Source organism: Dromiciops gliroides, chromosome 1 (genome assembly GCF_019393635.1).
Source record: "Dromiciops gliroides isolate mDroGli1 chromosome 1, mDroGli1.pri, whole genome shotgun sequence".
NCBI classification, from domain to species: Eukaryota; Metazoa; Chordata; class Mammalia; order Microbiotheria; family Microbiotheriidae; genus Dromiciops; species Dromiciops gliroides.
This window is the reverse complement of record NC_057861.1, coordinates 617110663-617125260: the sequence shown is the minus strand read 5'-3', so window position 1 is coordinate 617125260 and position 14598 is coordinate 617110663. Positions and strand designations below refer to the sequence as shown.

Below are 14598 nucleotides of genomic sequence, written 5' to 3'. Positions count from 1 at the left end.
CTTAAATCTATGCTATTATCCTATACCATTTCCTTGCACTGTGCTCATGTTCCCATGGCCCCCCTATCCCCCCACCCCCACCCCATAACCCCACTGGACTTACTTTTTCCATCACAGATTACAGCCTATTTCAATTCATTGTCCTGGCTGTGCCACAGGGACTGCTGGATGGGATGGCTTGTTTTGTGTTTGTCTGTTCCCAGTCTCTGGGTACAGTTCCCTCACTCGGCTTCCAGGGTTTCCTGCTGACATATCCTTTGTAGCTTGACCCCGCCCTTATTTGAATAGCAGACCACAAGAAGCCAGACCAGTTAGTTGCTAGTACATTCCTTGAAGCCTTTCCCCTGATTGTAAGAGGAGAAACCTTCTAGACAGTGACTGTTTCTGAGTCTGGTTTTTCCTTGTCTAAGTGCCTTGCCCTGATACCATGTACTTATTATCATCTTTGCCAGTGTGAGATTTAAAATTGGATATTAGATCATAAATTTCCCCTACTTAACCTTTCCCTTAATTTATCTCCCAGACTAGTAAATGGAAGAAGCTTTTGGTTATCCTAACCGACTGTTAAAAAACTTTCATATTTTTTTACCACATTTCCCCCCTTTGCTTCCTCAAGAAACAGAATGTTTCCTTGATGTAACAGTAAAAAGAATATAATAAGTATTGCTAACTAATAATATGTGAACAATATAGAAAAGGAAGAGAGGAAAGTTTTGTACAGAGGGGTGATTTTTTTTTGTCCTCATGAACCGACGCTTTGACATTAGTCTTGCAAAGGGAGAGCCTCTGCAGAGAGTACATGTTACAGATAGTATATATTGTAACAGAAAGGAGATAGTAAAAACTAATAAAGCAAAACAGTTCATATAAAGTCTCTGAGTTCTCTTGTCTTCTTGAAGTGGTAAGATGTCATCAGGAGGAAACTAGATTCTGGTCTGGAAAACTGGATTCTGGACTCTGGTCTGGATTCTGGATTCTGGACTCTGGTATGGAAAGCTGGATTATCTTCTTTAACTGTTTGAATTGCTGTTTTTTTTACTAAACCTTAGCATAGTATTGTCAATGATCAAATTAATAAATTCCATTACATTCCCTCCTTTATATCCTTAGACTAGTAAATGGAAGAAGCTTTTGGTTTTCTAGATAGACCTTTTATTGTTATGGTAGTCACAAGATGATGTTGATTAGAAGGATAGGAAAGTAGAAACACAATACAAATCGTCTTAAGTCTAAGCTTAGTCTATATTCCTTATAAAAACTCACCAAAACCGAAGGCCACCTTTGGAGAGAGAGAGAGACCATCTGTGCATCACAGTCAGGAGACCAGCAGAGCAGGAAAAAGCCCAACTTCTGTTCTCTCCTTGTCTTTTAAGCTCGCACCCCGGAAGTCGAGTGTGTAGCAGGCAGTCTGACGTGCGCAGCAGGCGGACTGGCGTGCGTAGCTCATGCCGTTGGTCTCCTCCCCAAAAGGGTGGTCCTTAAGAAAAACTGGTGTCTTTCAGTTATCCTAACCGACTGTTAAAAAACTTTCATATTTTTTTTTATCACACCAGCATGGTACAACACAGAGATCATTGGACTTGGAATCTGAAGATCCAAGCTGGAATCCTAACTCTGTTTGCCAGTCACCTTTGGGTATGTTGTAGAACAACACTGAATCTCAATTTCCTCACCTGTGAAATGGGTATAGTACTACTTATACAACTAATTTCCCAGAGTTATCGGCAAAGGCCAATTGTTATATAAATGCATTATCAAACCATTCTGGAAAGTAATTTGGAACTATGCCCAAAGGGCTTTGGGGCTGTGCATACTGTTTGACCCAGCAATACAGCTAGTAGGTCTGTATCCCAAAGAAATTATAAAAAAGGGGAAAAGGACCCACATGTACAAAAATATTTCTAGCAGCTCTCTTTGTGGTAGCAAAGAATTGGAAACTGAGGGGATGCACATCACTTAGGGAATGGCTGAAATGATGAGCAGGCAGATTTCAGAAAAACCTGGAAAAACTTAAATAGACTGATGGTGAGTGAAGTGAGAAGAACCAGGAGAACATTGTACACAGTAACAGCAACACTGAGTACTCATCCTTGAAAAAAGCTGGGGCAAATATTCTGCTGGTATAGAAACAACTAGAGAAATAGATAAAGCACAGGATAATACTTAAATATTTTTTCCAAGGCAAAGGAATATAGTGTAAAAACTGATCTGTGTCTCTATCTTTTCCTTCATTCTACTCTGAATTAAGAGGGATGAAGGGAGAGGGAGAGAAAGAAAGGAAGGAAGGAAGGAAGAAAGGAAGGAAGGAAGGAAGGGAAAGAAAGAAAGAAAGAAAGAAAGAAAGAAAGAAAGAAAGAAAAAAAGAAAGAAAGAAAGAAAGAAAGAAAGAAAGAAAGAAAGAAAGAAGGAAGGAAGGAAGGAAGGAAGGAAGGAAAGAAAGAAAGAAAGAAAGAAAGAAAGAAAGAAAGAAAGAAAGAAAGAAAGAAAGAAAGAGAGAGAGAGAGAGAGAAGGGAAAGCAACAGGAAAAACTAGATGAAGACATTCTATTGCTATGACTCATTGTAGCATGAAAGTTTTCATTTCTCATTCAGGTCTGTTACTAACCTCTGTCTGTACTACTAATATTGTGCTGTCCTACAAATCAACACTCCTGGAATAGCAATAAATAAGTAATTCAGCCGACAATCTAAAACAGGTTGAGAATTTCCTTCCTTTTAGCCAGAAATGTAAAAATGAACAATGACTTGATTCTATCAGGGAAAAAACAAACCAAACTAGCAGTCGTTCTTTTAGAGAACATTATGAAGACTTTGTACTATTGATACCACAGCTGCAACTGACTTCAAAAGATCGTTTGTTCCAGCCTACCGCCCTCAGGCCTACAAGGTTTTGTAATTACCCTCTTTTACCCCCTTTTTGATCGTAGCAAGAAAGGCAGAGAGGGGCTAAGGTCCCACAGCTAGTAAATGGTAGGGGAAGAGTTAAAATGGAGAGCTCCTGCCTCCTGGTGCCTTGCTCTTTTCCCTACATTCCAGCTTGCTTTTGTATAAGGGGTTCCCTTCAAAGAATGACTGAGGAAAAAAATTGATTGGAGACATACGGCTTGTAATTGGGGTCAGTGATGAAATCAGATAGTTCCAAATGCCATGGGGTGGAAGTTCTGAAAACTTTCCTTTGAATCTAAGACATTCATGAAATAAACAGAATAAGAAAACTCATCCTGGGGAAAGAAATCTCTGGTGGCCAAACCAGAGGGGTAGGGAGGAGCACAGGCACTTGAGCTAAGTTATAGCATTGCCTCCTCCTTTTCTGTAAACCAAGAACATTATAACAAGGAATCAAGAATCATAAATTTAGAGCTGAAATGGAATTTAAAGTTCTTTAATCCAACCCTTTCATTTTTTAAAATTTATTTTTAATTTATAATTTTAATCCTTTTTTTTTTGGCAGGGCAATGAGGGTTAAGTGACTTGCCCAAGGTCACACAGCTAGTACGCGTCAAGTGTCTGAGGCCAGATTTGAACTCAGGTCGTCCTGAATCCAGGACTGGTGATTAATCCACTGCACCACATAGCTGCCCCCTAACTCTTTCATTTTATAAATGGGAAACCTGAAGCCTAGAGAGCTGAAATGATGACCAAAGTCACACATGTAGGAAATAGGAGAGCTGGGATTTGAACACATGTCCTCACACTTCAAATCAAGTGTTCTTTCTACTAGATCATACTGCCTCCAAAAGAATAAAAGTAAGCATTTTTCTAGTAAATAAGAAAACAATGCACATGATTCACTATACCATATTCATACCATCAAATATTATTATCTGTTTCACCAATGCCATAGTTTCAGCCCTATTGTAAAACTAATAGATGATAGAAATTAGGGATAACCTGACCCATAATATTTCAATTACTTGAGTGAATAAAAATTAATCATTTGTACTACAAGCTGAGTTTTGCATTGTTATAAAAACTCTCTACTCTCTTTTCCTCTAAGCATAAAGGAGAAGAAAAAACTATGGTGGTATGACCTATACTTTGTCCCATGGAGGTTACCACAAGTGGGAGAGTGCAATTGATCACACACCCCTCACCCCCCATCCTCTGCCTCATGGTGATCATCTGCCCACAGAGGAAAGGGAGAAAGAGATTCCATGTCCCTGACATGTCAATCCTAGAATAAGAAATGTCTACTAGAACAGGGTCCACTGGAGAGATGCTACTCCTTCAAATAGGTACAGACCCAGAGGAACAGCAAAGGGACCTAGGAAATAGAAGGCAAGCACTGAGTAAGGAAAGTCCCTTCACTTACAATCCAGCTACAGAGAACACATCTTTGGGGTCTCTAGGATTTCTAGGGACAAGTTTGGGATTGCTTAGAGGAAGGAAGTTCTTTCCTAGGGATGTAAACCTCCTTCCAAAGTTCCTGAATAGCCTATGGATAGCCATCAAGCTGAGAATTAGTTCATACAGTTATCCCTTCTATATCATGACTTTTTCCATTGCTGTTATGATATACTGTGGGTCAGCAGAAGAAATAAAATGGGAATCTTGGGGAAGTTTTTTGGAAGCTGTAAATGACACGCAAAGGCCAGCAGATGACACAGGAAAAGTTTAGAAACTCAGAAATGCATAAAATATATGTATTGGATTATATATATACACACATATATATATACACATATTTATATACATACATACACACATATACAAATACATATGTGCATATATATGTATATTACACACACACATAGAGAGTATTATATAATATTTAAAAATTATCTTTTAATACCATAATAATTCAGATTTCTTCTCTGGTATAAAGGGAGGGGCAAAAAATTATATGTAGATTTTCCAGATTGTGCAGTCACCACAATAAGGATAGCTGTACTACGTTTAGCCCACAGAAGTTAGATGGCAGCTAGCGTTAAGTAGTAGCATGGAAAGTGGTCCCTTGGGACATGACCTATCAGCTCCATGTAGTAAAATTCCTAATTATTCCTCTGATCATAGAATTTACAGCTGAAAGAAACTTTAGAGATCCTCTATGCTAGAGCTTCTTAAACTTTTTCCACTTCCGACCCCTTTTCACCTGAGAAATTTTTATTATATGAAATTGGTATACATAACCTTTTCCTATTGCCAAATTTTTCACAACCCGCATTCAATTTCACAACCCCATATGGGGTCACAACCCACAGAAGCTTTGCTCTAGATGAAGCATTCTTAATACAAATTCTATAAACTTTAAAAAAATATATATATACATTGATAACCATAGTTCAGTATAGTTTCATTTGTAATCTATTTAATAGTATTATTTGGTGGCATCCATAGGCTTCACCAGACCCCCAAAGTGTCCATGACACAAAAAAAGTTTAAGAATTCCAGCTCTTAATTACCAAAGAAGAAGTTAGCCTGAATGAAGCCCACACAATTCTCTCATGTCAGAGCCTGGTCTAGAATCCAGGTCTTTTGGCTCCCACTAGAACTCCACCCCACTGCTCCATTCACTATGACACAATTTCCCCTTATCTAATTTATCAGCTGATTATATGACAGCATATGGGAGAAGTCAAAAGCAATGGAGATTAAATTAGAGTAAGGGCAAGAAAGACAGTGTAGATCATGAAATTTTAGAGCTGGAAGGTACCATAGAGTCCAACCCCTTCATTTTAGGGATGAATAAAGGATGACTCAGAGAGATGAAGTTCCTTGTCCAAGGTTCACAGAAGGTTAATCGCAGAACTGTAACCATCAGCTGTTTCCTTTTTCTCCTTCTACTAGTATAAATGTAGTCCAGATAATTCCTGTATTTCAAGAATCTAAAACTTGGACCAAAGCCTTCATTAGCATGGAGTGAATAAGGTTTTTCCCCCATGGTGCCTAGAAATAGGGGCTTCCTGAAGTAATCTTTATGCTTTGCCTCAGTATTCTTTATTTTTCATTATGCAAATCAATAGTCCTTGAACAACAGCTCCCCCCCCCACCTTCAGGTACCAACCCCTTTCTCCAACCTCCAACCAATATGTCTTCTAGAATAATTGCATCCTCAGTCAAGTTACCTTCTATGGCAGATAATTCCCCCACACTTACTACAACTAATTTTTCCCCAAAATGACAGTGCCAAAATGATTCTACCCCAAATGAAAATTCCTAGGTAAAAGAAAAGTGGGGGTAGCTATGTGGCACAGTGGATAGACTACTTGGCCTGGAGTCAGGAAGATTCCTCTTCATGAGCTTAAATCTGGCCTCAGGCACTTACTAGCTGTATGACCCTGGAGAAGTCACTTAACCCTGCTTGGCTCAGTTTCCTTATCTGTAAAATGAACTATAGAAGGAAATGGCAAATCACTCCAATGTCTTTGCCAAGAAAACCCCAAATGGGATCACAAAGAGGGGCGCATGACTGAAATGACTGAATGATAACAACAACAACAAGGGGAAAGGACCCTTTTTGAAGGAATGTTTGCCTTTACTTTCAGTAAATGACATGACACCTACCTAACATTGTTTGACCAGACCACTGATAGATATCTTATCAAATTGAATATTAAAAATTGCTCAATAGAATGTTTGTTCACTCAAAGATTTCACTTTTTACATATATAGTCATCATTTTCTTATAAGATTATAAAAACCTTTTCAAACCACTTCTTCATTTCAGCCAACCAGCTATTAAATGTCATCACCCAGACTTTCTATTTCAACACAAAAAAGTACAGAGCAAAGTTAAACCATCTCAGAGATTAAAAGCTATAAAGTGTTTATAGTTGTCTTTATGAAAGCCCCGAAAGTGAATGGAAAGGCAGATGTTTGTCTTTTTTTTTTTTAAGGCAGATCTATACCACCCTACAAGGCACTGTCTTTTTTGGTTTAAAATTTTACTCCAGCTAAAGATTTGTGATTCTTTTTCCTCCTGCCCAACACCATATTAGCATTATCATTTCTGAATGTAATATACCAGTTGTTCAGAGAGCAAAGAGAAAAACAGATTATAGGGAAGGTGTATTTGTATATATATATATATATATATGTGTGTGTGTGTGTGTGTGTGTGTGTGTGTATACATATGTTAGAAGACATTTCTGAACACAGACTGTTAGAGTTGGAAAGAACCACAGAAGAGAGAATATTAGTATTAGAAAAGACCTTGGAATCCAGAAGCATAAGGTTATAGCTGGAAGGGATCATAGGTTATAGCCAGATAGATGATAGATAGATACACAGATAGATGATAGATAGATAGATAGATAGATAGATAGATAGATAGATAGATAGATAGATATGAAGAGAAGAGTAAAAGACAGAAGAAATAGACACATTGTCAGAGACATCGAGACAGAGAATTATACTCTATAGCTATACAGCCTATACAATATACTATTAACAGATAACCCTATTATGTTAAACACTTCAAAATGTCCTTTTCTTATCAGTTATAATCCATTGGTTCTAACATTCATTCAGAAAAATAAAACTGTCCTTCAGAAATATCTCATTTTCAGGGAAGGCAGGATTCCTCAGACTGGGAACTGAATGGAGATAGATGCCTTTCTTGATCCAAATCAGCGATGAGCCCGGTGAGCATGGTGATGACGGTGAAGATGGTGATGATGGTGAAGGTGATGGTGATGGTGGCCTGCTTGGAGAGGGTGGAGACCATGGAGGTTTCGGTGGTTACGGTGAAGGCGTCCAAGGGGACCACCAGCACGTAATGGCCAAGGATGGACCCACCTGACACGATTTCTCCCCACGGCCCTGTAGTTCCTCTCTATATCAGGCTCATGGGCACCAGCTCCATTGTGGTGAATGCACATAACTAACAGCAGCAGAAAAAGGACCACCAAGGCAACTCCAGTGAACAGGATCAATGGGTTGATGCCACCCAGAAGACTGAGCATCTTTAAAATGGGAGAGACTACAAAAATCCTAATTTGCAATCCTGGTTATCACTGATAACTCTGCCAATGAAGACAAAATGATGATTTGCTTCTTGCAGCAGCAAAACAGCCAGTTGCATATCTCTCCTTCTTTGGTCTCTTTACAGCCTGCTAGCTCTATCTTCCTGCCTGGTGTGGCTCTCCCCAGCTTGCTGTGCTGTAAATTTTGTTCTCTCAACTCCTACAATCTGGAGATGCTCCAGAGAATTTGAGAACAGCCTCTTTTGGCTTGACGTCTAGGAAAATAGAAATAAACAGTGAACTGTTTTAGCTCTGAGATAGCTACCAGAAGTCTGACTCCAGGCCAGAATCGCAGAATTTCAGAGTTGAAAGTGAATTTGTTGGTCACCTAGTCTAACCTGTACTTGAAAAAGAATCCATTCTACAACATACCTGTCAAATGGTCACCAAGTTTCTGCATGATGACCTCCCAGTGGAGAAAATGGGGCTGCCTCCTAAGATAGGCCATTTCTCTTTTGAACAACCCCCCCCCCAAAAAAAAAACCACACACAGCTAGAGTGGCGAGTGAACCAAGGACTCCCAACCCCATCAAATACATGAGGGCCTTAAAGAGATTTATGAGCTATTTGTTAGTCCAAGTATGACTATATTTAAAACTAGGGCAATGGAACTTATCTTAAACCAAACCTACATATTTTTGAGAAAGAAGGAAAAAGAGAAGAAGAAATAGAAGAGGGAGGAGATAGAGTCAGAGGGAGAGGGAGAATTTATTAAGCATTTACTCTGTGTCAAGCACTGTGCTTAGCACTGGGGATACAAATACAACAAAATAAGGCATCCCCAACCATCAAGGACTTTACATTCCAATAGGGAAAGAAAACACAGAAAGAGGAGAACAAAAGGAAGGAAAAGGGTATCCACTGTCAAGGCTGCTGAGTTGAAGGGGTGGAGAGGAAGTTTAGCAAGGGTGTCAAGAATGAAGTGAGAATGGCTGGGGCTATTCATGAATCAGTTGACTGGACTAGGGATTTATCAATCAGGAGAATGGGTATGAGAATGAAGGATATATCCAGCATGGGAAGGATGCTAATGAGGAGGCAGGAAGAAGTTCTTGGTACTGGGTTTTGGCCACTTCAAACCACACAGAATTCAGGATGAACTGACTCCAATTCAGGCGTCCTTTACTATCCAAAGGATAATTTGCCAATGTACCTGAAGGTAAGGAAACCATTAGTTTTACAATGAAGTAGCCCCTTTCTGCCTTTCCTATACAATCTAGTCAAAACTGATTCAGGCAGTCAGGGACCAACCCTGAATGAATACCTCCCTACCCACTACCCTACCTCCAACCCTTCCATCTGAGTGAGATAGCTGAGGGTCTCCTTTATAAGTCAACTAGGCATCTAGATAGCTCAGTGGATAGATAAATGGTAGTGAAGTAGATAGAGCATTGGCCATGAAGTTGGGAGGACCTGAGTTCCAATCACAAGTCACTTAACCCCAATTGCCTTATAATATCTGGGGCCATCTCCAGTTGCCCTGATATATATCTTGCCACTGGACCCACATGGCTCTAGAGGAGAGAATGAGGTCGGTGACCTTGCACAGCCCTCCCTCACTTAAATCTAATTCACTGCAAGTTGTGACATCACCCCAATGTCCTCTTCAGAACGAAGGAGAAACAACAGCAACAAATGGACTTGGAGTCAGAAAGACTTCAGTTCAAATCCTGCTCTAGACATTTACAAGTTGTATGACCGTGGCATTGTTACTTATCTACTCAATGCCTCAGTTTACTCATCTGCAAAATTAACATAATAATAGTCCCTACTTCCCAGAGTTCTTTTAAGGATCAAATGAGACAACAGGTATAAATTGTTTTGCAAACCTTAAAGCATTATATAATGATAATTATTATTGATTCTGTGGGGACCAATTTTTAATTGGGGTGTGTTAGCTAAGCAGCTAGCCGCAATATTGGGGCAAGGAAGGAGACCGACAGTCTCCCTTGAAACAGAGCAGGATTTATTTAACAAGAACGAACTTTAAAAAAAAGCAAAATAAAACAAAAAAAACACAAACAGGATCAGTTGGATCAAGGGAAAGGAAATAAAATGGGGAAAGGGAAATTATACAACCCGAATAACACCACCACCCAGGAATCAGCTGAGAATACACAGCAGCGTCCTGTCGCCTTCCAGCTTCCAGCTAGAATGGCAAATCTTCTTCCCAGCAGACCCCAGACAGCCACCAGCCAACTGGCTGGCCACTCTAACAGTCATATGACTGTCCTCACTAAGCTTCCAATCATTTTAATTTTGCCAGGCCCATGTAGGCGTGAGCCAGTGGTGATGACATGAGGTGCCAGCACCATGGTGATGGCTACAACCAGTGGGTGGAGCACCGTGCCATTTGCGGAGCCCCAGAGGCCAGGGAGCGCACTGAGGTTTTTGTTTTTTGTTTTTTGTTTTAATTCTAGCCAAAAGATGGGGTCATAAAAACCTCAAATAATAATTAATTCTTTACAATTCTTGGTGTTACTGTCAGTAAGTTCCCTAGCATAGGGCTTCTTGGGAAAAGATATTGATTTATATAAAAATGAGCAGCTGCATGGAAGGGAGAGGCTGTTAGGATAGAATGTACTCCTCCCTCTCCTTTACCATTCCTTCAGTAAACATGGTCTTACCCAAGGTAAACACTGACCTGACAAAGACCTTTATTGTTTCCTGGGTTTTTCAGAGTATTACTTGAGGTTTATGAAAGAGTTATCATCACTGACACATCTTGTCAAGGACATCTGCAATCTTTGAAGAAAATGTGATAGTTTCCTCTCATTTTTTCACAGTTTGCTCTTGGACAACCTGGTGCTACACTGCCCCTGGTTAAAAAAAAAAAAAAAGGGGTGTGTGTGTGTGTTTTTGGGGTTTTTTGCAGGGCAATGGGGGTTAAGTGACTTGCCCTGGGTCACACAGCTAGTAAGTGTTAAGTATCTGAGGCTGGATTTGAACTCAGGTCCTCCTGAATCCAGGGCCAGTGCTTTATCCACTGAGCCACCTAGCTACCCCGAAAAAATGGTTTTAAAAAAGTGGTAAAATGGATGCTTGCAATGTATCTCTCAGATTACCTTTATATTATAATAATTAAAATCAATAATAATAATAAAAGATATTTCTTTAAGTTTTGCAAAGTGCTTTTCATGTGATCTCACTGCATTCTCACAACCATGTAAGATGCTATTGTGCCTCCATTTTACAAATTAGGAAACTGAGACCAAAAGAGGTAAGTGACTTTTCCAGAGTCACACAGCTAGTAAGTGAATAATATTTGATTCCAAGTCAAGTATTCTACCGAAAAATAAACCTATCTCTTTTAGTTCAAAGATCTGGCAAGTCTCAATCTTCCTCCTAACATACCTTGCAGTCTCTTCCCACAAACTTTTGCCAGTAAGGTTTCACTATAAAGTCTTGGAGAAAGATTCATTGTCCAGAAAGATAACATCAGACACTTGGCACCATCACCTTGAGATAAAGAGGCAGCATGGAATAGTGGATAGAATGTTTGATTTGGAGTAAGGAAAATCTTGATTTACATCTCCCCTTAGACATCTATCAGTGGTGCAGCCCAGAGAAAAGGACTTGTCTCAATTTCTTCATTTATTAAATAAGGGATTGGAATCAATGGCTTCTACAGATTTTCTCACCTCTAAACCTATGATCCTATGAATATCACATCCTGTCATTTATAAAGTCTGACCCCTGGAACCTAGTCGACCTCTAAATATACTTTGAAGATAAGTCCAGGTTCACGGCTCTATTTTTCTTGGTTGGATTCTCCCTCATAAGAGTAGAAGTAATCAAAAGGGGGCAGCTAGTTGGTGCAGTGGATAGAGCACTGGCCCTGGATTCAGGAGGACCTGAGTTCAAATCCGACCTCAGACACTTGACACTTACTAGCTATGAGACCCTGGGCAAGTCACTTAACCCCAATTGCATCAGCAAAAAACAAAAAGTAATCAAAGGGAAACTTTTCCACTTAGGTCCCATTACTCAGGACAGCTCTCTACTACAGACTGGAGTAAATGACTAATGTGAAAAACTAAACCTATGTCTTAACAGTCCTTCCCAATTTTTGGTGCTGCTATTGCTGATCCTTTGTGACTCAAATATCATTGGAAGTGCCAAGTGAATTATCTTCTCAGAATGCTTCCTTCAGAAGTGAAGTAATAATAACTAATATTTATATAGCTTAAAGCTTACAAAGTGTATTGTATATATAAATATGTATATATACACACACATACATACATATATGTGTGTCTATGTGTCTATGTATATGTATACACATCCATGCATACATAGGACAGCTAGGTGGCACAGTGGATAGAGCACTGGCTCTGAAGTTGGGAGGACTTGAGTTCAAATCTCACCTCAGACACTTACTAGCTGTGTGACCCTGAGCAAGTCACTTACCCCAATTGCCTTAAAAATCCAAGGTCATCTCCAGTTTTTCTGATGTATATCTTGCCACTAGACACAGATGGCTGTGGGGGAAAAGGTGAGGTTAGTGACCTTATACAGCCCTCCCTCACTTAAGTCCATTTCACTGCAAGTCATGACATCACCCTAATGTCATGTTCTTCCTTGAGAAGAAGGACAAACAATAACAACACACATACATGCACACATGCACATACTTGCACATACATATGTGTGTAAATATATATTATATATGTGTCTATGTGTGTATGTCTGTGTATTTATATATATGTGTCTATCTATATCTATATCTATATCTATATCTATAATCTCATTTAATCCTGTTAACAACCCCAAGGGGTAGTAACTACTATTTTCAACATTTTAAAGATTAGGCTGAGAGAAGATTGTGTGACTTGCCTAGGTTCACACAACTAATTAGAAAGTTGCTGAGGCAGAAATGAGCTTAAATCCTCCTGACTGTAAGTTCGATGCTTTACCCACCATGACACTAGCTGTCCACATAGTGGTCAATCACAAAACTCAACCATTAGTTGAACCTGCATTTCCAATCACTACTATATTTTGTGTTAAGTGTCCAGTGACTGGTCCCAGTACTGAGCCTGACCCTGTGTCATCAATATGGTTCCATGCCATACAATCTTGATAATATGGCTTGATCTAGAGACTCAGTGCCTTAAAGAATCCCTGGCCAACAATCTCTGAAGGAAGCTCATCCAGGCATCCACATTCCTGGCAGAGGCAACAGAGCCTTTCAAGAAAGGAGGAATAACTTCCATAACTACTAAGCCATTAATGAGATTATCATCCTACATCCTTGTACTCTCTTATTCTACTTCCATATTTCCTAAACCAGTGACTGAGTCCATTTTTACAAATTGGCCTTATCTAACATGGAACCTACTTACAATGTGAACTTGGGTAAATTACTTGACCAATCTGGATCTGTTTTCTCATCTGTAAAATGTAAGGGGGGGGGGTGATCATCAAGGCTCCTTTTAGCTCCCCAGCTATGATCGATCCTGTGATCCTGTGATGTATTTGTCTTAGTTATTGCTCTTCTTCTTCTTCAGTTGTTTCAGTTGTGTCCAACTATTCATGACCCCATTTGGGGTTTTCTTGGCAAAGATACTGGAGTGGTTTGTCATTTCCTTATCTAGATCATTTTATAGATGAGGAAACTGAGGCAAGCAGGGTTAAGCGACTTGCCTAGGATCACACAGCTAGTGTCTGAGTTTGAATTTGAACTCAGGTCTTCCTGACTCCTGGCCCAGTGAACCACAAAGCTGCCAACTGTCCTAGACATGAATGCAAACCTCTATTTCAGGCATGACTCTTATGGTCTATGTGATGTTATTTGGGCTCTAAACCACATTTGCAATCTTTCACATTCATGAACATGATTTTTCAACACCTTCTGCATTTGGGAGGATTGTATAACTTGATAGCTGGCCATTATAGGAAGCTTTAAGGTTTGCAAATTACTTTACATGCATTATCCCATTTATGCTCATAATAACTATGTAATGTAAGTATTATAATTATCCCTATTTTGTGGATGATGAGCTCAAATGATCTGCACTGATACTAAGTGTCTAAGGTATGGTTCAAATCTAGATTTTTCTGACTACTAGCCCAGAACCCTAGGTATAATACTTCCCAATACCCTGGTGATATCCCAATCCCCTCTGAGGGCCATATGAAATGCATCCAGTTGATACACAGACCTGACATGACTTTATATACCAATTAAATTCTCAGTTGGGAAATTTTCTTGGCTAGGGAAAGTTATAGACAAAATAATAACAATCCCATTTGAAGGAACAAAAGGTCAGGAATTTCATGGGAAATAATGAAAATAAATAAAAAATAGAGGAAGCCTGGCAGTACTCGATTTCCATCTAAATATTAGAAAACAGTTATCATCAAGACTATTTAGTTCAAATCCCATTCCAGAGCCATGTGACTCTGGGAAAATCACAACTTCTCTCAGCCTCAGTTTCCTTATCTATAAAATAAGGATAATAATAGCAGCTACATCATAGAATGGTTGGTTAAAATTCCATTAAATAACTTTGCAAATCTTAAAGTACTACATACATGCTAATCATCATCATCATTATTGGTATTATTATTGATTAAAATATAGAAAAGTAGATAAGTGGAAGAGACTAGTAAGCAAGGCCTAGAAACAAGT

General features: G+C 39.3%; 1 protein-coding gene across 1 annotated transcript; it reads right to left on the bottom strand.

The window, feature by feature from the left end:
* Positions 1-7415: 7415 nt before the first annotated feature.
* Positions 7416-8076, bottom strand: HRCT1 (histidine rich carboxyl terminus 1). The gene has a single exon (XM_043973560.1). The coding sequence runs from the start codon at positions 7902-7904 to the stop codon at positions 7569-7571; it is 336 nt and encodes a 111-aa protein (XP_043829495.1). The 5' UTR covers positions 7905-8076; the 3' UTR covers positions 7416-7568.
* Positions 8077-14598: the final 6522 nt, after the last annotated feature.